At 38.7% G+C, this 21,538-nt stretch overlaps 3 protein-coding genes across 4 annotated transcripts; 1 reads left to right on the top strand and 2 right to left on the bottom strand.

Annotated features, from left to right (window-relative positions):
• Nucleotides 1–1,455: 1,455 nt before the first annotated feature.
• LOC112282939 (ras-related protein RHN1) lies at nucleotides 1,456–4,274 on the top strand. Of its 2 annotated transcripts, XM_024521141.3 has the most exons (7): nucleotides 1,456–1,798; nucleotides 1,928–2,005; nucleotides 2,357–2,524; nucleotides 2,939–2,987; nucleotides 3,149–3,222; nucleotides 3,335–3,428; nucleotides 3,734–4,274. In XM_024521141.3, the coding sequence occupies exons 1-7, from the start codon at nucleotides 1,760–1,762 to the stop codon at nucleotides 3,835–3,837; spliced, it is 606 nt and encodes a 201-aa protein (XP_024376909.1). In that variant the 5' UTR covers nucleotides 1,456–1,759; the 3' UTR covers nucleotides 3,838–4,274. The 2 variants fall into 2 exon arrangements, with proteins under 2 accessions (XP_024376909.1, XP_090106321.1); XM_090250195.1 differs by lacking the exon at nucleotides 2,357–2,524.
• A 3,278-nt stretch (nucleotides 4,275–7,552) lies between these two features.
• LOC112282047 (uncharacterized) lies at nucleotides 7,553–11,974 on the bottom strand. Its single transcript, XM_073534390.2, has 5 exons — nucleotides 11,838–11,974; nucleotides 11,313–11,375; nucleotides 9,998–10,027; nucleotides 9,788–9,863; nucleotides 7,553–9,664 (listed from the first exon to the last, which is right to left on the bottom strand). Exons 3-5 carry the CDS (start codon nucleotides 10,010–10,012, stop codon nucleotides 8,670–8,672), a joined length of 1,086 nt encoding a protein of 361 aa, XP_073390491.1. The 5' UTR covers nucleotides 10,013–10,027; nucleotides 11,313–11,375; nucleotides 11,838–11,974; the 3' UTR covers nucleotides 7,553–8,669.
• Nucleotides 11,975–14,948: 2,974 nt separating this feature from the next.
• On the bottom strand, nucleotides 14,949–21,325 carry LOC112282639 (nudix hydrolase 3). Its single transcript, XM_024520543.3, has 20 exons — nucleotides 21,119–21,325; nucleotides 20,768–20,947; nucleotides 20,471–20,548; nucleotides 20,094–20,190; nucleotides 19,771–19,904; nucleotides 19,597–19,678; nucleotides 19,155–19,241; nucleotides 18,952–19,058; nucleotides 18,417–18,591; nucleotides 18,029–18,243; nucleotides 17,782–17,863; nucleotides 17,199–17,264; nucleotides 16,962–17,039; nucleotides 16,594–16,689; nucleotides 16,379–16,485; nucleotides 16,048–16,216; nucleotides 15,859–15,942; nucleotides 15,584–15,678; nucleotides 15,388–15,478; nucleotides 14,949–15,293 (listed from the first exon to the last, which is right to left on the bottom strand). Exons 1-20 carry the CDS (start codon nucleotides 21,205–21,207, stop codon nucleotides 15,093–15,095), a joined length of 2,313 nt encoding a protein of 770 aa, XP_024376311.3. The 5' UTR covers nucleotides 21,208–21,325; the 3' UTR covers nucleotides 14,949–15,092.
• Nucleotides 21,326–21,538: the final 213 nt, after the last annotated feature.

The raw sequence follows: 21,538 nt of genomic DNA, 5'->3' as shown, positions 1-21,538 counted from the left end.
TTAATGAAAGAAATAATAATTGAGATTTTAATGTTATATATATATATATATATATATATATATATATATATATATATTCTTAAATAAATTTATAATGCAAATAAATTATTAGCAATATACCAAAACAATTATCTATAAAACAAACTAAAATAAATTTTATTCAAATATATAAATTTTATTATAATCATACTTTATTTTTTAAATATAATATATATATATATATATATTACTATATTTAAAATTGATTGGCTTCAAAATACTTATAAGAGTATTAAACAAGCGAAAGACCAAATACCAAATAATAATAAGATTAAGAAAATATTGAAGTTAATTTTAGTTGAAATATTAATATACACTTTATAATTATATTTCAAACTCTATAAGAATTAGAAATTTTATTGCATATATGTATACGTATATATATATATATATATATATATAATTTTTTTTTTTGCAAGAATTACAAAATTAAAATCAATTTTTTTGAAGACATGATAATCTCTTAACATATTGATCAATTGAATATCTCTTGGCAATTTCAATTCAACCTCTCCATTATCGCAAAAAAACAAATAGCAACTGATCAAAATGTCTACTTGCAAGATAGCAACAAGCATCTTCTTTGTTGCTAAGTTAAAAAATTTTACAAAAAGAACTCAATAAGTGGTTGGTAGTTGAGACTCTATAGACAGATCTTGTAAAGTTGGGAATATATATACATATATATATATATATCTATATATGTTTTCTTGTTTATTGTTGCAAATAGATGAAAACATTTGATCTTGTTTTGTAAATGACTTTTTTTTATGTGTGTGTGTGTACACAATTTTTTTCGGTGTCAAGTATGTTGTTGGCAAAAGGTGTAAATTATTCAGGGTGTAAAAGCATTTTTAGATGAATATGTGAATGTTTTGGGAACCACATAGAACGGTGTCAGGTGCTAATAGTGTAGCGGATGAAGGCGTGGGGAACTAACAATGGAGGAAAGGGGCGGGATGTGATGAATGAGGAATGAATGAATGGATGCGTGGGAGAAAGGTAGGTGAGAAGGAAGGAGGGAGGGAGGGAGGGGGATGGATGGATGAGAACGAGGATGAACAAATAGATGGATGAGTACAAGGATGAACGAATAGATGGATGAGTACAAGGATGAACAAATGTATGGATGAGTACAAGGATGAACAAATGGATGGATGAGAGGAGAAGAATGAAGGACGGGTGGGAGAGAGGTGCTTCAAGGATGATGATGATGACGATGGTGGGTGGGGATTGCCAGGGGGCCCTGCAATGTCTCCTTCGGAAACTGTGTGTGTTGGGGGGATGCTTTTTTTTTTTTTTTTTTTTTTTTTTTTTTCTCTCTCTCTCTTTGTCTTTCTTCCTTTTCTTCCCTCCTCCCCTTGCCCGTTGCCTTCTCTTCTTCCCCGTCGTCGTTCCCTTCCTTCCTTCCTGCTCTGCTTCTGCTCTGCCCCTGCTTTTGCTCCTCCTGCTCCTCCTCCTCCTCCTCCTCACACCCCCCCCCCCCCCCCTCCAATACTCCTCCTCGTGCTCTGCATGCCACGCCCTGCTTGTGCAATTCTGCATCCCCACCCCCTCCTTGCTTGCCACTCTATTCCTCTTGTCCCCCTCCGAATCCTGTGCTCTCTCTTCTCCCCCCGCTTCTCGTTTTCTTCGTTAATTGGGATCTGCTGAGGTTGCACTGCCCCATCACGGGTGTTTGCTGGGGGATCGCAGCGAACCGGGAATTGGGTTCAGGGCGATGGCCACAACCGGCGCCAATCACATGCAAGCTAAGCTTGTGAGTAGTTTTTTCTTCTCTTCGGGGCGTTTTTCAAGCTTTGTACTGTTCATTCCACGTAGGGTTACAGATAGTAGGATTCGTGTCGGTTGCTTTCCTGAGGGTTCCGTTGTATCCATTTCGTGGCAGGTTTTGCTTGGAGACATGGGAGCCGGTAAATCGAGTCTTGCTCTACGTTTTGTGAAGGGCCAGTTCTTCGATTATCAGGTAAGGGTGGTGAATTTGTTAAATGACAATTTGTTTCCGAACCTTATGTTTCTTTGTGTAGAGTTTTGGAGTTTGTGTCTGGAGTGAGCGATTTGACAGGAATGAATACAAAGCATAATTTACGTGCATAACCTCTGGCTGCGCGTGGATTTCTGATACATGTCGATAATTTGCATGCAAACAATTCGCAACTGCAGGAATGCTTGTGGGGAAGTCTTTGCAGGACCTTGCATGATTGGTGCTAATGCAATTGGACTCCAGTGTTCACTATGATAAGAAATTAAAATATAATAAACCTGATAGGTTTAGTAGCTTGAACGAAATTTGAGCAGCGGTGGGTCATTTATGCAGGAATCCACTATAGGTGCAGCTTTTCTTACGCAGACATTGGCAGTCAATGAGACAACCGTGAAATTTGAGATATGGGACACAGCTGGACAAGAAAGATACCACAGCCTTGCGCCTATGTATTACAGGGGTGCTGCTGCGGCTATTATCGTATACGACATCACAAATTCTGTATGTAGTTTAGAATCATCTGATTCTTTGCAATTAAATCTACGGCATAATATCCTTGTCGGTTGACTTGGGCATCGTCTTTAAAAATTGGATGTACATCTTCTGGCTACACATTATCTTTCCATGCGGATCCGAATTAGAATGATGTTAGTTGGGGTTGGGAGAAATTGAGCTAACTTTCTGAGTCCGTCCGTGCCTCCATCACGTTATGCGCAATCGTGTTCCAACGACAGAATCGTTCGCGGCGTACGAATTAAAAGTCGATGGCTTTGTGTAGCAGTTGCTAATCTGCTTATAATGTCTATAGGCCGCGAGTGTCACACAAATGAATCCTGTATGAGAAGGTCGCTTTCTTCAAGCGTGGCCTTTGTTAAGTTTGTAAAGTTCATGATCATTGTCTTTTCTGAGTTTCAGGATTCTTTCGGGAGAGCGAAAAAATGGGTCCAGGAGCTTCAAAGACAAGGTACCGAGCTGTATCTTGCTGGTTTGCCTTGTATTTTATGGATTATACTGCTTGTTTGAGCATGTTTAGTTGGATGAATTTGCAACTTAGTTTGGACGAATTTACAACATCGTTCTCAACGATCAAGGGTCTTCAAGTTTGTTGATCGGCCTATTGTACAGGCAACCCCAATTTGGTGATGGCACTGGCGGGAAACAAGGCTGATTTATCTTCGAAAAGAAAAATTGAGGCAGAGGTTCGTTACACTCGTCTCCCCTTTCGCACATCTGAAGGAGACCTTGTATTTTGAATCTGTCATTAGGTTTTTCCTGTGAGTGGCTGGGTTTGACAGAATGTCGTGATCACAGGAGGGTCAATCCTATGCCGAGGAGAATGGACTGTTCTTCATGGAGACATCAGCCAAAACATCTCAAAATGTGAACGAGTTATTTTACGAAATCGGTACGTGCTCTCTTTCCTTATTTACTTTGGTTCCAGTTTAATCCCATGTTTGGTATATAGATCTTTGTGCTTGTTTACATGGTGATGAACTGAGTTTGACATCATAGTTGCGCATACCTGAAGGATTGCCTTTAGCGTCCCATCATCTAAATGGACAATAAGATCATTTATTGCGTTTCTCTTTCTGTTCCTCGTAGCTGTTTCCTATACGTTCCTCAAAGCACCCCATTCATATCATGTAATTTCATTGGAATGTCATTGAGTTTTGGTTCTACTATTGGCCTGACTTGTGATGATGTCCGCAGCAAGGAAGCTACCTAAAGCGCAACCTGCACAGGCATCTGGAATGTCGCTTACAGATGGGTCCACAAGCCGCCTTGGTCCTGCCAAAAGCACATGTTGCGCCTAAGACAATCTCAAGCGTCCTGGTCCTGGCAATAGTGTTTGCTTCACTTCAGGATGTCAGGTTCAAGAATAAGTACAACAGGCTGTGCAGGCCCCGTGGTGATCAGGTTAGTTAGTGTGTCATGGCATTGCGGGTTGATTGTATCAGCAACATGGATGAAGATTGAAGGGCAATAAGTGCAGCTGCTTCGTTGCAGGTGCTCATTGTGCATGCACGTCGGAGTGCTTGTGGAGTGTCTTGCTCACTCTGGCATGGTTGTGTACAAAGTTTGTCCCTGCAGAATAGCATAGAACGGCCGTGTGAGTGTCATATGTACAGGCTTGTTATCACGAAGCCATTCGTTTAGTCGCATCAATGCAGACGTGCGGGTCATATTTTAGAAGCGTATATGCTAAATTTATTTGTACTTTGAATACGCATGAGAAAATGCGTCTTTTTTACATTTGTGCTCGAGTAGTTAGTTGCATGTGCGGTGGTCCAATCTGCTTTGAAGTTTTAGCTTGTGCTGTGAACTGTGAAAGAATGTGAGGCATGGCATAAACTTTGAAAACTTTCTACTTTTGTGATGCTCGGATCTGCTATTGTAGATGCGCTTTGGATGATTTCACTCACGGTAATTGCTTGAACTCATGGGATCTTATGCAGCATTCTTTCAATGTATACTACCTATCTGTTTCAGAGGCAAACAAAATAATGTACCAAGTAGGTTTTGGTAGGTTGAACCCCATCTGCCTTGGTAGACATGGTATTGAATCTTTTGCTAATTTTTCCTACCTGATTTATACTCTACCAAATTTACTTGAATGTGGTTGTTTATTTCACAGTATTATACATGTGTCCCTCTTGAAACCCCATGCTTGATCAACCTTCAGTTGCTATCAGTCTGTTCCAAATGAATATGATATGTGCATTATGGTGTATGTATCACAGAATGATATCAAGTCTATCTGCTCAAAATGCACAAAACTGTAGTTTGCAGAAATACAACTATTTCATCACATTTAATATGAATATTTGATACAAGATTGTTTTAATAGAGTATTATATTGACAACACCCTCAATTTAATGAGAATTATTTTCAACAATCAGCAATAAGTTAGGGATAATATTTAAATTTTTCAAGGAAAAATAGATTATCGTAAAATTACTGTAATTCTTTTTGTTAATAGTTATAAAGTTTTCATTCATATTTCGAAATTAAAATTACAAATTATGCATTTTCTTTCATTTGAATAAACAGAAATTGTTCCTAATGAGTGTACAATACCAATCATGTTTCATCTCGTTTTTTTAGTTTATATTATTTTTATTTTATTATTTATTTATTTATGTATAGTAGATAAGAAACTAACTAAGCTGAGTTTTTTCAGTGGTATAAAAAATATTATTCTGGTCAAAAATATGTACTAACTTTCTTCCCAATATGTTAACTTTAATATAAGTTGGATTCTATGATTAATTTATAAACATTCTCAATGAATAAATGTACTACAACAATTGTTTTGTTACTGGACTTAAGGGAAATGAAAAAATAAAAGAAAACAAAAGAAATAAGTCTCAACAGATGTGTTGGATCACATTGGAGTATCATTCTTGAAAAATTTTCATTGATAGTGAAAAATAAAATAAATATAGTAAATGAATTAATAAATATATAAAACACACATAAGAATTAACTAATAGATGATTAAAGTTCTTGAAACATTAATATTAGTCATGGTAAACTTTATCAATTTAATTTTTGTCTTAATGCGACATTGCCATGTTTTATTTTATTTCAATATTTTTCATTACATAATATTTTACCTGTTCTAAAGATTTTGTAAATAACAGGATTTATCATGAATCAGTTTTTTAACTACAGATTTTTATATTATAATAGTGGTGTGTTGTATATTTTTGTGTGATACAAGATGTACACAGTAAAAGTTTTAGATATGTGCATTCTAAAAGATTAAGGTAAAATCACTAATCAATATCTGCATCGTTTTTGCATTGTGTTCAAAATATCATAATGTTTTTTAAAAAATAAAACTATAATAATTATATTTATATGAAATTTCTTAATTAATAATTATATTCAAAAATTAGATATGTGAGGGGGCATAAACTAAAATTAAATTTGACAGATACATAAATAGTTGGCAAAATGTAAAGACGATAAATTGGCCATGACTACCATCTTTAATACTGTTGAGAGAAGTCATAACAGTTTTTACCATGTTGTGTTCTACAAATTCATAATTTCTCAACATATAGTATGTCAAAGAATATATTTTTTTAATAATAAATAAATCAAAATATTTAATTATGTTAGGAAAAAAGAATACCAAAAATATTAAATTTATAGTTTCATTTATAAATTTATGGACATGTACAAACGTTTAAGGATATAAGTATAATTATTAAATAAAAAAATAACTTAGTTGTATTAAAGAAATATGATATAATTAAAATATAAAGTATCCTATATTTTTAATACTAATTTTAAGTAAATATAAACATTTAAATTTTATATAATTTAAAAACCATTATCTTTAAATGCAAACAAATTAAGGCAAAAAAAATTAACTGAAATTTCAGTAGCCAAATAGCCATAGTAACATTATTTATACAGAACTTAAATTTAAAATGGTATCTGCAACTCCGAGAAAATGAATTAAGAAAAAATAGTTATTACTATTAAAGAAATTTATCATAGAAAAGAAAAGTAAGGATTTAATCATTTTAACATTGTTTATTAATTTTTATATCATAATTGAATAATATAAAAATAATAAGATTAAAGAGGTGTAATATTATTTTTAAATTGTATGTAGATAGAATTTGTAAATAATTAATTGTTAAAAAAAATTATATAAAAGCTTAAATGGCAATTGGTTGCAACTTTATATGTTACATAATTAGAGAACAAAATTTTATACAAACCATCTAGTATATAAATGGTAATTTTTATGTTATTGTGATGAATTTTTGATTGGTAGATTTAGTAGTCATCTCTTTTTAGAAAATGTGATATAAGTATGATACACAATTAGAAAAATAAAAAAATAATCATGTTAATAATTATATTATTTACCCATTAGATACTTTAATCTCTTATAATATAAAGCAAGCAACTAAACATTGCATAGATATGATCATTTAAAAAAGAAGATATTTTTAATGTTAAGATAATATATTAAACATGTGTTTTGCTCCAATTTGTTGAATATTGAATATTAAATGATATGTATAAAATTTATGTACATTATTTTGGTTATTAAAATGGAAACCCCATTTTATAAAAAAAAAAAAAGTCATTCTATTAAGCTGTACAACAAGGTTAGACACTAACCTACGAATATATTATATACTAAAGCTTCAAACTTATCCTTGGCATTTAGAGTTTCGAAATGTTGACATGTAAATCTTGCAAAACATGTGAAATAGATTTGTTGAAACGGAAGCACAAACTTCCTATATTTAGTTTAAAATTTGATACAATAATTAGAGCATTGACTACACGAGAATATGCACGTTATTGTTTTTCCATCAACCAATGCTGGATGTAGAGTCAGTTGTTTATCAACTCACAGTCATCAATCATTTACGAATTTACTTCTTGATGTAGTTAACTGCCAATTCTGGACCAGTTTACCTCAATTGACAGATGTGACTTGTTTATGTACAGGAACAGCGCGAATTTCAAAATCGAAACCGAAATTGGCAGATTACTGATCTCGAAACATCACCAATTTGATTATTGACAGAACTTGCAGCGTAGGATGCTCGTACAAAATTAGGAGCAGAGTGATATCTGCACGTTTTCTAAGCCGTAGAGCTTCATGAGATGTGTTCAAGTGGGCAGATAAGTAATGAAGGCGATGTGGAAATCATGTAGGGCACAGAATATAAAATATGGAGAGGACTCCACTAAGCCATTCATTCGGCTTTGATGTTTCTGCTCTACAAAAACACAGGATGTTCACGACGTGCAAATAGGGAATGGGAAGCAACAGCAGCAGAGCAAGAGACAAAAAGGGGATTAAAATTATTAATACTGATCTGCACGGTTGTTGATGTGCTTCTTGTAGTTGGGGTTGGTGATGGGGACCTCGTCTATTTCCTGAGAGGAGAGAGGGCCGGGCTGATAATTTTGGCTGGGCTTGTAATCACTGTAGTAGTTCTGTTTGGGTTGATGGTCTCGGGGATCCGCTTCCCTCCTCCGGGACTCACTGTGCTGCGGGGCGTACTGTCGTAGGAACCCATCTGGCAAGAATCGCCCAATGTCATGCCCCAGGCGACGAAGCTCACCATCCAATTCAGTCATGTCTTGATGCAACTCCCGCAAAGTCATATCCAGCTCTCCTGGCTCAAAGTCGCCATATGTACGCACCTGTGGCGGTACTTCTGAGGGTCCGCCTGCACTCCCTCGGGGATATGCATGCTCGCCTCGAGGTTCGCTATAGCCTTGGAATTCATATGCCGCTGCTACACGAGGGTCCACGGTTCTGTAAGCGGGCATGGTCCCTGGCACCCTCGCCCTATCTGATGCTCGCGAAGCATGGCCAGTGCCTTCACTAAAGCCCCGTGACCCGTACTGAGGTCCTAACATTTCTCGAGAGGACTCGCGCTGAGCGTAATCAGGTTGATGATAATCCCTTGGACTACGGGGACCGTGATCAAGTGCCTGCCTTGGACTTCGTGACAAGTGCTGATCTTGTTCGCGAGGACTTAGAGGCCTGTTCTGCTCAGGATATTGCCCTCTAATTGGGCTTAATCGTGGTTCTCGAGGATCGCTGGATATTAAGTTGAGCTCTCGTGAGTCCCGTCCAGTTCGAACCGGAACTAATCACTCCGGAACTCTCGTGCCTGATCGAGGATGTTGCTCTGGTGCACGCCTATAACTTGTAGCCCCTATTGATCTCTCATCACGCGGATCGGTCTTGCGAGGATCCACTGTGCGCATATCACGTGGGTCGATGGTCCTCGTCATTCGAGGGTCAGCTGGACGCATCATTTCTCGATGGTCTACTGATTCAGCTGGTCTTCTCATGTGGGGATCCATGAGTGGCAGCTGATCACGACGGTCAGTAGATCTCGTGGCATGTGGGTCGAAGGGGCTTCCATCACAAGTGTGGTAAATTGGTCGCATTTCATCTCGGGGATGAACTGGTCGCTGCATTTCGCGAGGGTCCATGGGCCTTCCGTAAGGCGGTGTGAGTGGGCGCCCTTCACGAGGATCTGTGGCAACTGAGTGCATCACAGAAGAACCTGAGAGTTGCTTACCACGAGGTGATGTATTAGAATGCATTGCATCAGGTGGCTCATGGGCTGCAATAGACCTAATGTTTCCATCATGAGGATCAGTTGCATGAGCTCTCAAGGGATCGACTGAAGCGTCGGCGTGAACAAAGACAACTTTCTGAGGGCCTTCGTGCCCATGCTTTCCAGCTCCAGGGAACTCGCCATGACCGTGCGTATCCCGAGGAACAGGCGATCTATCTTGAGTATTCTGTATACTCCCCCTGGTCTCTCTCTCGACCTGGTGTACTTCTCGAGGCTGCACAAGCGGTCTCCCATCCTTTGTATCAACTGAAGAAGGAATGTCAGTTCTCAACTTTGGACAGCTTTTGTGTTCCAATCCTGCAGTACGACTTTGAGCATGCAATGCCGGGGGATCAACGGAAAGTAATGGATGCGCAACCTCTGCCCCGTCGAGAGTGCGCCAAAACATTGCGTGCTTGTCAAGATGCCTCCTCATTTTCTTGAGCAAGGCATCTGCATCGGCTTGACCATACACCGTCACTTTGCTCTCGCTCCTCTCCGTAATGACCCTCACCACTCCTGTTTCACATCATCGGCTCTCAATTTGTGGATTCTCAAATTACCTCACATTTGGCAATCCTATGTGCGATACTGTCCAAATCCATTTAATATCAGCAAGAAGATAGTATTTAACCGACCTACCTGAAACTTCCTGGCATTCTTCTCTTGCCTTCTCTTCGCATTTAGGACAACACATTTTTACGTTCATCACCACCACCTGCATAATTGTCGTGGTAATGCAACTGGTAACATTATATGTTCGTTTGTGGCGATCATTTAAAAGCATGGTAGCAAGAATAACTGAAGCTATCTCATATTTCAACCTAAATGCAATGAAATAGGAATGCATACTGGTTTTCGCTCCATTGGGTTTTTGTTCCTCTGCACGTTACAAAACAAAAGTTACTATGCCCGCCGTAGCACGAGGCCAAGCGAAGACCAAAACCTGCGTAGTACTTGTAATCAATCGATTACAAAGCTCAAGAGCTGGTTCAGTTGTCAAGCCCATCTTGGGTTCGCATCCATGGAACTCTGTGAAACTACCTGAATAAGAAAATGGAAAAGGATATTCGGAGACGGATGACAAAAATGACCAGGTTTCTGCATGGCTAATATTCTGAGATTCCAAAGCAACAACTTTTCAGCTCTCTCAAAATGTAGCCTCAATAAATGAAATAATACATACACGGAATGTTAATCTCGCGAATGGAGATCAAAGCCTCTGTGCGGGCATCCGCGTAACCCTTACATAATTTGTAAGCACTCGAGCCGGCTTAATAGCAATGGTTTTGAAACAGAGTTGATGAGCACTGCAAGTCGAATTCCACTGTGCATCACCAAATATATGACCTCTGCCCATGCCCCATCACCATTGACTGGAAATACTTGTAAGCTAAAGGAAGTTTCAGAAGCATACCCCTGTCTCTAGAGCCACGTTCATCTGAATATTGTCACTGATTTTGATCCGAATTGTCCGAATAGAAACAAGTTTGACCAAATCTAAGTCCTATGTTCTGTTGGTGGCTCTCTCGGGATGTGGGAAATTAATCAACATGTTCGCAAATAGCTCGCTCTGTCCACGTCAAAGCAAATTTGCAAAGAACTTGCAACTGATTTACTCTGTTCAACATCAATATTTAATGACAACAAATAAAACCTCAGCCGTGATGCGAACACTCGTGTTGAGATTGGCAACCTTGTTCAAGAAATGCGAAATTACAGCGGGACCCAACGTGCATATAGGTATTCCTCGGACACCATAAATGCTCAAATACTCAGGAATTGCACAAATGTTTTCATGACCAACTTGTGAAAATTGGCACCGGAACCAGAATTTTACATATGAACTTTAGTTTTACTGTGACAGAAGAGTTGTAATCATGAACGCTCTACTTCTATTCCAGCAGGTGTAGCCGATGTTTAAAGGACCGTATGACGCTGTTCTGCAACCATCTTACTCTAGAAGTGGGGTAGAGTTGGTTTGATCGTGGATTATGTAATGAGTATGGCATGTTTTTGCCAGGCAATTGGGTGAGTTCACAACCTGGCTTGGTAGAATCACCCAGCAGTCTACTACCAGGGTTACCCACAGCTTAAGAAGTCCGAGATGTTGCTCTTTAAGTGAAAGTAACCTCTAAGTTGGAATGTCAGTAGGGAAAGAATCTACCTTGTATATGTATTGCAGAAGATCCGAGAGTGGGGGTAGCCAAAAATTATGGACTCTAGCTGACTGCTACATCCAACCAGCAGGAGAGCACGCTTAGACAATTGAAAAGCTGCACAAAGTGTACACCGACGTGAAACCAAATAAACAAGTTAATTAAATGGAGGAAGGCCAGCGCTGACATGTATTGCTGCGATAGGATTCAGTGTTGATGCATAGACGAAACGGGGACTTCTAAATCCAACAAACGTTTTACACACCAATTATTACCCCATGTGCACAATCAAGAAGAGGATCTGAGTAGGCAATCTGCAAGGGCTCGACAAGCCCTCGGCAAGTGCACAACTTTGGTAGAAGATGTCTACAAAGTCTTTAGCTCCACGAATTGCACACTTAAATCGGCTTTCCTCAACTTGAAAACCATCGCCACTACATCCTGTGCTATCTTTGCTGTCACGCAAGCACAATCTTCAACCAGAGACCATCTCAATCACCACAGGAGACTGGTCTGTAGTCGGCATGGCTTACATGGTGAACTACAAAGCGAGGCTGTAAGCATGATTCATGTGAGGAAGACCAGGCCGGCAGGGAACAGGCGAAATTCAACGCAGTGAGCAGTAGAAATGAGCAAAGGAGGAGGGATACAGAAATGGTGGTAAAATAGTACTCACGAGGATATAAGGGATGGCTCACTCGGTGGTTGCAGAACGGAATGCAATCGCAAAATCAGGAATGGATTCCAAGATAGTGTCATGGCCTGCAGCAGCAATCTGAATAGTAGGCATGATGGGGATGGAGGGGAAGGACGCAGATGGTGCAAGGGAGGGAAGGAGGGAGGGGCGAACGAACGACAGACAAATTAAAGGTTCAATAAAGAGACTGGAGGGTGGAGGTAGAGAGCTGGAATGGGAATGAGGGGGGTGTGTAGAATAATGGTAGAATGAATGTAAAATATATTATACTGAGGAGGAGGAGGAGGAGGGGGAGGAGGAGGAGGACCAAGAGTACTACTAGTACTACAGTGAAGAAGGGTGAAGAAGGGGCGGGGGTGCACAAGTTCCAAGAGGGCTGGGCAGGGCCACACTTTGTCTTCCATTTCTCCCCAAAATCCCTCCCCTCCCCTCCCCTCCCCTCCCATGCTCTCCCCTGCTCTCTCTCTGTCTGTCTCACTGGAATCCTACTTTCACTCTTTGTTGTTTTTGTGGTTGCTGTTCTTCTTCTTCATCAGCACTATTACCATGACCATTACATTCCCATTCCAGTGGAGTATATGCATGTGGCATCCAGGAAGGGAAGGGGAAGAATAAGGGACCCCTCTGCTGCTGCTGCTGATTATTATTATTATTCTCCCATGTCCTGCCTGGCCTCTCTCTCTCTGTCTCTCTTCTTCCCCCTTCCTTCCTTCCTTCTCCCCCCCCCCCCCCCCCCCCCTTTCCCTGACATGGCATGGCACGCCAGGGAAGTGAATGGGTCTGGAGGGAGGGAGCCCAACTGATCTGGAAAACATATATATATATATATATATATATATATATATGTGTGTGTGTGTGTGGAAAACAAAAGATGGTAAAAATATCAATTCATTTGAACATCAGAATATTTAACCACTTTGGTCAATAGCCTCTTCAACATATAGTCTTTATTAAAAAATTAATAACTCATCAATTTTTTGTTTATAAAAATAACCATTTTATCAAAAAAAATTAATTGAAAAAAAGATTTAAATTAATATGTTACATGATGAAAATGAGTAAATTCTTGCATCTATATTTAATCACATATATATATATATATAAACATTATTTTATTTGAAATAAATATAAAATAAAGCAAGAAAAGAATTAGTTGATACATATTTTGATGATTGATTTCAGTACTCTCAAAATTTTATTCTTTCTTACCTCTAAATTATATTTATATTTTTTCAAGATAAAACTTATGTCGTATTACCAAAGATTTGAAACTACATCAAAAATCTAAAAATAACCTCTTTAATTGAAGGTCCTTTGTATATATATGTATATAATCAAAATAAATTTATTTATTGGTAGATATAATTGTACTTTATTATGATTATATAATCGTATATTGAGTATATATATGTATATATATATATACTCTCTGCAAAATGATTTTGCTGTAAAATTTGATGCAAATGTTAAGGCACTAGTGTTGGTGCTCACCAATGGTGGTGCAATTCATCACTGGACTCATGGCATTGCTAACCCTATAGTTGACATTTGTAACACTCCATCCACTCCAGCAATTGGCCAAGGACCCTCTATCTTTGAATAAGAAGTTGTATGGCAATGGGAAGGTGTTAGACATGTTCTGAGATGTAAATGTTATCCTTTAGCTTGCTGGTTGGTACATTGACACATAAAAATAATAGAATTGTTTCTTATGCACTTGGTAATTAGTGTGTGTGAATATTCATACAATCCCTTAGACTAATAGAAACTGTTCATGGTTTGTAGATGTTCTTAATTAAATCATAAACTATAGCTTCCCTTATAATCAGATACTTCCACATGTGCTCCAAGATGGAGCTCAAATTTGCCTTGGAGTCTATTTGGGATGGCAAAACTTAGACTGCCAATCTAGAGCAAGTTGCAAAGGACTTGCCCATATCAATTTGGAAGTAGATGGCTAAGGCTAGAGTGTCAATGATTCCCAGCAACACATTCTCTTACTATGACTAGTAAGACATAAAATGTTCAAATAAGTACAACACTGACTTTATTCAAACTTAGATATTTAAAAAATGATTGATGTTTTTATGTGGAAATTTTATTTTATTTTTTCATATATTGTGTTAAAGAGGAAATTGATTGTTGAGCTTAAATAAACTACATAATTAGTATATATTTAATTTTCTTAAATTTCTATAAAAAATATTTAAACAAAATAATATATTGATTTGATAGGAAAAACTGCTCTACAAGAACATGAGATACTAAAACAAGTGAAAAATAATACTTGATAGAGTTGAATGAAAAATTTCAAGAGAGTGATCTTAATCTATATTAACTGAATTGTATTCCTTAGAATTGTATTTTTGCATCTTTATGCATAATTATGTACATTTTGAAAAATCAAAAGTATAAAAATAATCTTGTTATATTAAAAAGAAAAATTTGATTAACATTTTATTATTATTTTTAAAAATGTAATTTATTGATTAATATCTGCATTCAGAATGGATTTTTTTTATAATATATTCTACTTTTTGTATTGCAATGCTTATACAAATTTTTTTTATAATATATTTTACATTTTGTTTCAAAGCTGAAATGGTATTTTTAGAAATGCGCCATATTACAATTGTGAACACTCGGTGTAAAGTGCATTCAGAAAATATCTCAGCTGTATTGTGCGTGTCCCATCTACATTAATCAGACTGCAATAGTTATTCAACGTACTTTCTTTTTTCTTTTTTCTTTTTTTGTGAGAACAGAGTGTGATGTGATGATTGCTATTCAATCATTTGAAATGGGACTATTGGCTTGTCGATAGTAAAACTAATTGTAGAATGACAAAAGTTATTCAAAACCGCAATTAAAGATTTATAAGCACCATCAAGAGAGCTGAAACACACTATGTTAATGTAAAGCTTACATTCCCCGTGGCTACGCAAGATTACAGCTTTCCAGCCGCATAAATGTCATATTTATTGCAACTTTATAAAGACCTCATTCCAGCTTGCGTTTGACTTTCGGATTAATTGGCTTTTCACTTTCAAAGAATAGATGCCTATCCTTACAAAAAAAAATGTCATACTTGTTACAGTTTTATATCGTCCAACAATTTGAAAGTAGGAAATATGTCCACGGGCACTTGCACATCCTGCAAAGCATCGAAGGACTGTTGCAATTGAGGCGTGAGAGCGGCATATTTCGCTAGCAAAGCTTCTGCCCCTGCTTTGTCTCCTTTCGCTTCTATTGTTAATATTAACCTGCTCAAATCTTCCACGCATTGCCTCACCTGCACAGCACCAGCGACACCAACAAATCTCACACTGCTTCACCAAGACTTTAATTGAACAATGCTTTCCCACTCAAGCGAAATATATATGTACCTTGGTGTAATCAACAGAAAATGTGCCATCTGGATGATACGAAAATCCACCCTTCTCTAGGATGAAGTTGAACTGTAGCGCTTGTCCTTTCCTGATATTCATGACGACCATGATCCCAACATTAGTGGAAGTAATAATTTTGAAGACTTGCTACGTAGCCAGTGTCAATGATGCTAAAGGTCAAGTTTAAGATTACCCATGAGCCTCTTCCAGTCCGAAACGAATGGACCGAAAGCAACCAGCCAAAAAGGAAACGTACATCGTGTTCTCCAAACTTCTGGGCAGCAACCCCTGCAACACAATGCTTGTCAGCAGGTTGAAAAAAGCGAAAGGCAGGTTGCTATCACCACTATTTCGACCAATACCTTTGCAGACAATCAACTATGTAAACATGCTGTTAGATCACCTGGTACTAAATACATCTCAATTCTTTAGAATTTTCAATACATAGTATTGAAGGTTAAATTGTACCTTGTCAACCAGGAAATGCAAAGCCCAGAGTCCTACAATGTCTGCCTTGGCTTCTTCAATCGCGGAATAAACCTCTTGCAGTTCCTGTTAAGTCAAGTCCACGCGTACTTTCAGTAGAGCCAATTCTGGTATGTCGACTAGTCTGGATTGTAAGCAACCATGGCATATGATAGTCAAATGGGGTCAAACCAGGCGAACTGTTGATGCTCGACCATCGGGTGTCACTATGTTATGAGGACCAATCCCGTGACAGCACTCGTGGCAAATTGTGTGAGTAAAAAACGAGTCAAAATCAACAGCTCCCCTTTGCGACGCCTCCACACAAACATTAGCAATTGGAAGTAATATGTAGTCGAACCTGCGGTACAATAATAGAATGGCTCAATTAAAACGGATATTGCAACTCAATCACAATTATTTCCCCGCTCGAAACCCCAGTGACACCTTTAGTATTCACTAATAGTAAATGAACGGATAGACTGCAACGGATTAGAGAAACATAACAGGTCAGGCCTAGTACTTGGCTTGGGAGATATTTTTGAGCATAACCATAGCTGTTCCACGCTCTTTCACAATCCTATCATCGTTGGGCAAATTGAAGGCCACAGTTTGAGGCCCCTTCACGTCCTGCATTGTACCCCGCGATTATTGTCTCGATTTAGTACGAGGTGGACGAGCGGAGAGTTTGCAACATTGACAAGAAGATGACAGTATTATAGATGTCTAAAAGCATACCCCACTGTTGTAGAGCAGTTGTATAACGCGGATGGGAGAAAAGGTGACAGTTTTCGATTTGTACTCGTCATCCATAGGCAGGTTATCTTCCATTTCCTGCAATTTCACACCTCCTAAGCATTTTCTGTCCACATTTCATGTACACTTTATTTCTAGTAAAAGAAAAAACCAAAAATAATAATAAAAGAAAAAACCAAACAAAACATAAGACAAAATATACAATATAGTATATTAAAATATAATATAATGCAGTCTTCCGTATTCATGTAATTAAGAATATTTCATACTATGCAAAATGACAAAATACACCATTCATAAATTCAGAAGAAAAAAAATCAACGCTTAAAGAATCAAAGCCTCGCTCGCACCTGAAGGTTATGAGAGAACAGCTTTAATCGTTGGGTGGCTTCGTCATCCCGAATCCCAATGAAGGCCTCAAATGTAGCCTGCGCGCAAAAAAAGAAAATATTATCTCCATAAGCTGACCAATTAAGTAAACAAAAGTAAACATATCAAAAGCAAAGAATGGTGATTATTGCAAAGCCCCAGAGCAGTAAGAATATGTTAATCAACGAGACTGGAAGAATGGAGCACATAGAAAATACCTTGTAGCCAAAGAGCCCATCTTCATATGTTTCATATGGGCCAATAGTTACATCCAGAGGAGAATCCTATACATAACGGCACACGAGCCATTGTGATAGCCAGAACCATGTTCTGATTCCTCAGTAGGAATATAATTAATTATTTGTTGACTATAATGAAAAACGAACCACAACCACACACAAACATTTCAATAAAAGATGGAAGTAACTACAAAAATACAAAAACTGGTGAGAAGTTATCCACTTACAAAAATAAACTAACTGTTAGCTACGTAAGCAATCAAATGGCAGTACTAAGGGAATACTCATTTGAAATTCATTTATCATACTGATTACAATATTCTAATTAAATGCAGATTCTACAAGCATTAAGTAAAATAAATATCCAATGAGAAAAAGAATAAGGAACACTATTCAATTCAATTTTCTACAACTTCTCAATGAATTACAAACAACGCTGAACTTGCCCTAATAACATGAAACATGGACATATTCAACAGCCATGATGGACAACAAACAACTTATCTTTGAACTAGTACCATATTAAACAATGTCACTGATACTCAGGTTTAAAAAGACATACAAGCTCCATCCAAGCAATATCAGACTCATAATAGTCATTTGATAGAAATGCATCAGCTTTAGCTTTGAGCAGCCGCTTCAAACTGCAACATCCAAACACATGGTAAAAAATAACTTAGCGATTGAGCTCGTTAAAAGTTAAGCACTAACAAGTATTTTAGGTTTCCACTCCAAGTATACATGGCAAACACGAAAAGCAATAAGGGAATGTACAATCAACGCAAAGAATTGGTTAGTTATTCGAATACCTTGGATTCTCTGCAGAGTCCCCAGCTTTGTGCAAGAGATATGAGGCCTCCTTTAAAATTGTCGCATATTCTTTAGAATAGGGTACAATTTTGAGATCATGAACCTTGGCACCATCTGCATCATGAATATCACCTGATCTACGAATGGTTGTGAAGAAGGAAGTGGCATCAGCTTGTTGTCCCTTGTCAAGTCCATCTTTCCAAGCTTGGAATTCCTAAGAGAAATATACTATCAGAAAATACTCAGCGTACGAGTTCTTCATGTCGGGCGCTTACTATGAAAATATTATACAATTTTTACCACGCTAACTTCTCCTGATGCTTAACTATACTTGCAAAAAGGAAAGGAAAGAAGTGGGAACATCTGATGAAAGCCACTCAAGTCTACCTCTTTGTCCATATCTACTGGATAGAAATTTGCACCAGGCGCCTTCTCAACAGGAAATGCTGCCCTGTAGCGAACTTTTCCACCCCACGTGACGGATTCATCAACTGCACCCTCCGCGATTTGAATGGCCGAGTCTGCAGTAGTAAGGAAAGCGTCGTTCTCATCCAGGATTGACCTGCGCAGACACTTTAATCTTCACTATCTTCGTTGGCAGGGCCTATAATAGACATAGCCACGTGCATCAAAGATCCCCCTGTGAGAAAGCTGGTTTAATAGCCATTGCACCGATCCTCCTTTCCAGGGTCCATCACCACATGAAGCACACAACTACTGTGCTAACAACAGCTTTAACAATATTACTTTAATTACGAGGAAGCAGAACCTTGCCGACGCTACTTTCCCAAACACGCATTCAAAAGCCTTCACATGAACAATTTACAACAGAAACATTTTGAGGTGGTAACGACGAGCTCTTCAGTAAGTCGCACAAAATAAAATGCTCAAATCAACATCCAGGAGTATTCAAACTACATACCATGGGCTCTTATTGATCAGGTAATACGCAAACTTCAGCCTGTCCAGCTCTGACTTCCCAGACGCTGCCTGAAGCGAATCTTTTAAAGCCGGATTGGTTGCCCATTCCTGCTCGACAAAGGTCCTGGTTAAAACATTGCTCAAATTTTTGCAACAATTCTAAGTAACGCCATTTCTGATAAAGTTTTCATGAAATAATATTACCTGCTCAAGAAAAATGCGATCCAGCAGTTTTGCAGCACGTATGGTGTCTGACAATGCAAGCAAATCCCCTTTGCTGAGTCCTGTAGTCTGAACAACCATAAACTCAGTTCCCCATGATGGTTTAAGCTCACACGGAGTTTGTTGGAATCCCACAACATAACAACTAAAGTATTGGAATATTCAAAAAGTGACTCATAGGTTGATTATATGACATCTGAACACTGAGAGGTGACCCAAGAGCATGCCACTTCCACATGTGATATTCCATGTTGTAATTCTTTGCAAACAGGGTATGCAAAGTATCAAAAAAAAAAAAAAAAAAAAACTGATCAGGACATGAAAAGAAGAATATAATTCACATCTTATCAGAAGTGATTAAGCTCAACGCGATTATTATTATGTTATTGAAAGAGGAACTTGAGAAAGGATTTCATCCACGAACCTCTCCGTGAATTTCAACAGGAACATAACGATTGATGTGCATTTGTAATTCTTCAAGTTTAGCACTTGTATCGACTTCGTACCTGAAAGCCACAAATGCAGTCAAGACAAAACTGAATCTTACACACACAAGGTCGAGGAAACGGAGTAAAAAGGCGATTATCTGTTGTCTCACCTTCTTCGTAGAGCCGAAAATAACGCACTGTAACCTCCATCCACATCACATGGTACGTACGAAGAATCCTCCTTTCTCACGGCGTCTTCATAATCTTGCCACTTCATATACTTGACAGCTGATACCTCTGTTTCCTACAAATATCAACCAAAATTCTCGAAACAACCATTCAATCGACAAGTGAAAGAAAGAACCAATCACCTAATAACCTACAATGATCGATGATTCAACTCCGAACAGTCCACTGATTCTTTCGCTTGGCTGCGATTGCCATGAGACGCTATCTTTCCCTCAGACGCAGGTTAAGGTTAGATTATTTGAACCTGAAGGGTGAAAGCCTCCACTGGAATATGGTCCACCAACGTCACAAGGTACACATCATTATATTCGTTGTTGATATACTTGCCACCATTAATAACACTGTGCTCAACAATAACACAAGTCACACTCAGACTGAACACCCAGAAAATAAACTTCCCCAGAATTCTGGCCAAGACTATCCAAGACTTATGAAATACTGAATCCATCGTAAAAACGAAAGATCTCAAAGTACTGCTGTAGAACAATACGTAGCCTTCTGTAGGACGGAATCACAGTCCTCGACAGTATCCTCTGCCCCATCTACAAACGTTTACTTATGAATGTACACGTGTACTATGCATATCCACATAACTAGAGATATGATAAATTCTCCACTAACCATTCTTGGAGATAATCGAACAGAAACTCAAACGCATCAGCCGGCAAGGTGATACCGAGTTCCTCCTGAAGCTCTCTCCTGCCACCAATTCAACAAACTCCGCATCAGAATTTGTCTAAACGAGACTGATTGCAGTTGGACAACTTCAACTCATGTTTGAGTCTCTCTGTAGATGCCAATTCTGTGGCCAAGGGACTAAATAAATCTCAAGCTTACTGTGACTTGCACATTGAGGGATTTGAGATCATGCAACAACAACAACATGGAAATTTTGCGGTTGCAAATTGCAATTATCACCTAGCAGTGAGGAGCGAAGTGTCCCCAGCAGAGATGTGGCCAGCACTAGAAATATCCCACAACCCTGGCCACGAATCCTTGCAATCCGCCCTTTTTTGCAACACCAACTCCTGCGTGCTCTCCACGAACAGCCAGACGTGCACAGCTCGATGATAATCTCCATCCGCATGCACCAAATGCCTTGGCACCCAAAAACCAAAAACCCTTGTAAGCACGTGGACAATGACGGAAAGCTATGCTAAATCAGGACACACAGGGATCAAGGCAGGAGTTCTGGATTCAACGGAAAAGAAACAGAGCAGGACGGAGATTCATCAGATCATAAATACTAATCGAGGAGAATTAACGAACCGCTTCTTCACATCGCCGGTTCGAAGACCAGCAGCAGTGAGGACATCCAGGCACTCGCCCAAAGAAAATTCCTCTTGAAACCCCTCCATCGCGGGGAAAAGGAGCTGGCCAGGATGGGTCAAGGGGCACCACAGGACACGGAGAAGGAACAAAAGGAGAGGAGGAGGAGGAGGAGCCAGGAGGAGCCAGGAGGAAGCCGAGGACTGGGGCAGGGAGAGAGTGGAAGACGACGAAGAAGAAGAATAAGAAGGAAGAGGAATGAACGATAAATGGAGTGTGCGCAGCCTTGAACTCCATCGACGCCATGCCATTTCATCAGGCACCCATACCCGTGCGGTGTACCCCCTTCTCCCGCCCCTCTTCGCCCGCCCCCCCCCTACTTGCTTGCTTCATCTCTTGTCGGGCTCGCTCCTCTCACTC

Source organism: Physcomitrium patens, chromosome 5 (assembly GCF_059467195.1).
Source record: "Physcomitrium patens ecotype Gransden chromosome 5, ASM5946719v1, whole genome shotgun sequence".
NCBI classification, from domain to species: domain Eukaryota; kingdom Viridiplantae; phylum Streptophyta; class Bryopsida; order Funariales; family Funariaceae; genus Physcomitrium; species Physcomitrium patens.
Note: the sequence above shows the minus strand (reverse complement) of the source record. Positions and strands in the feature narration are given on the sequence as shown.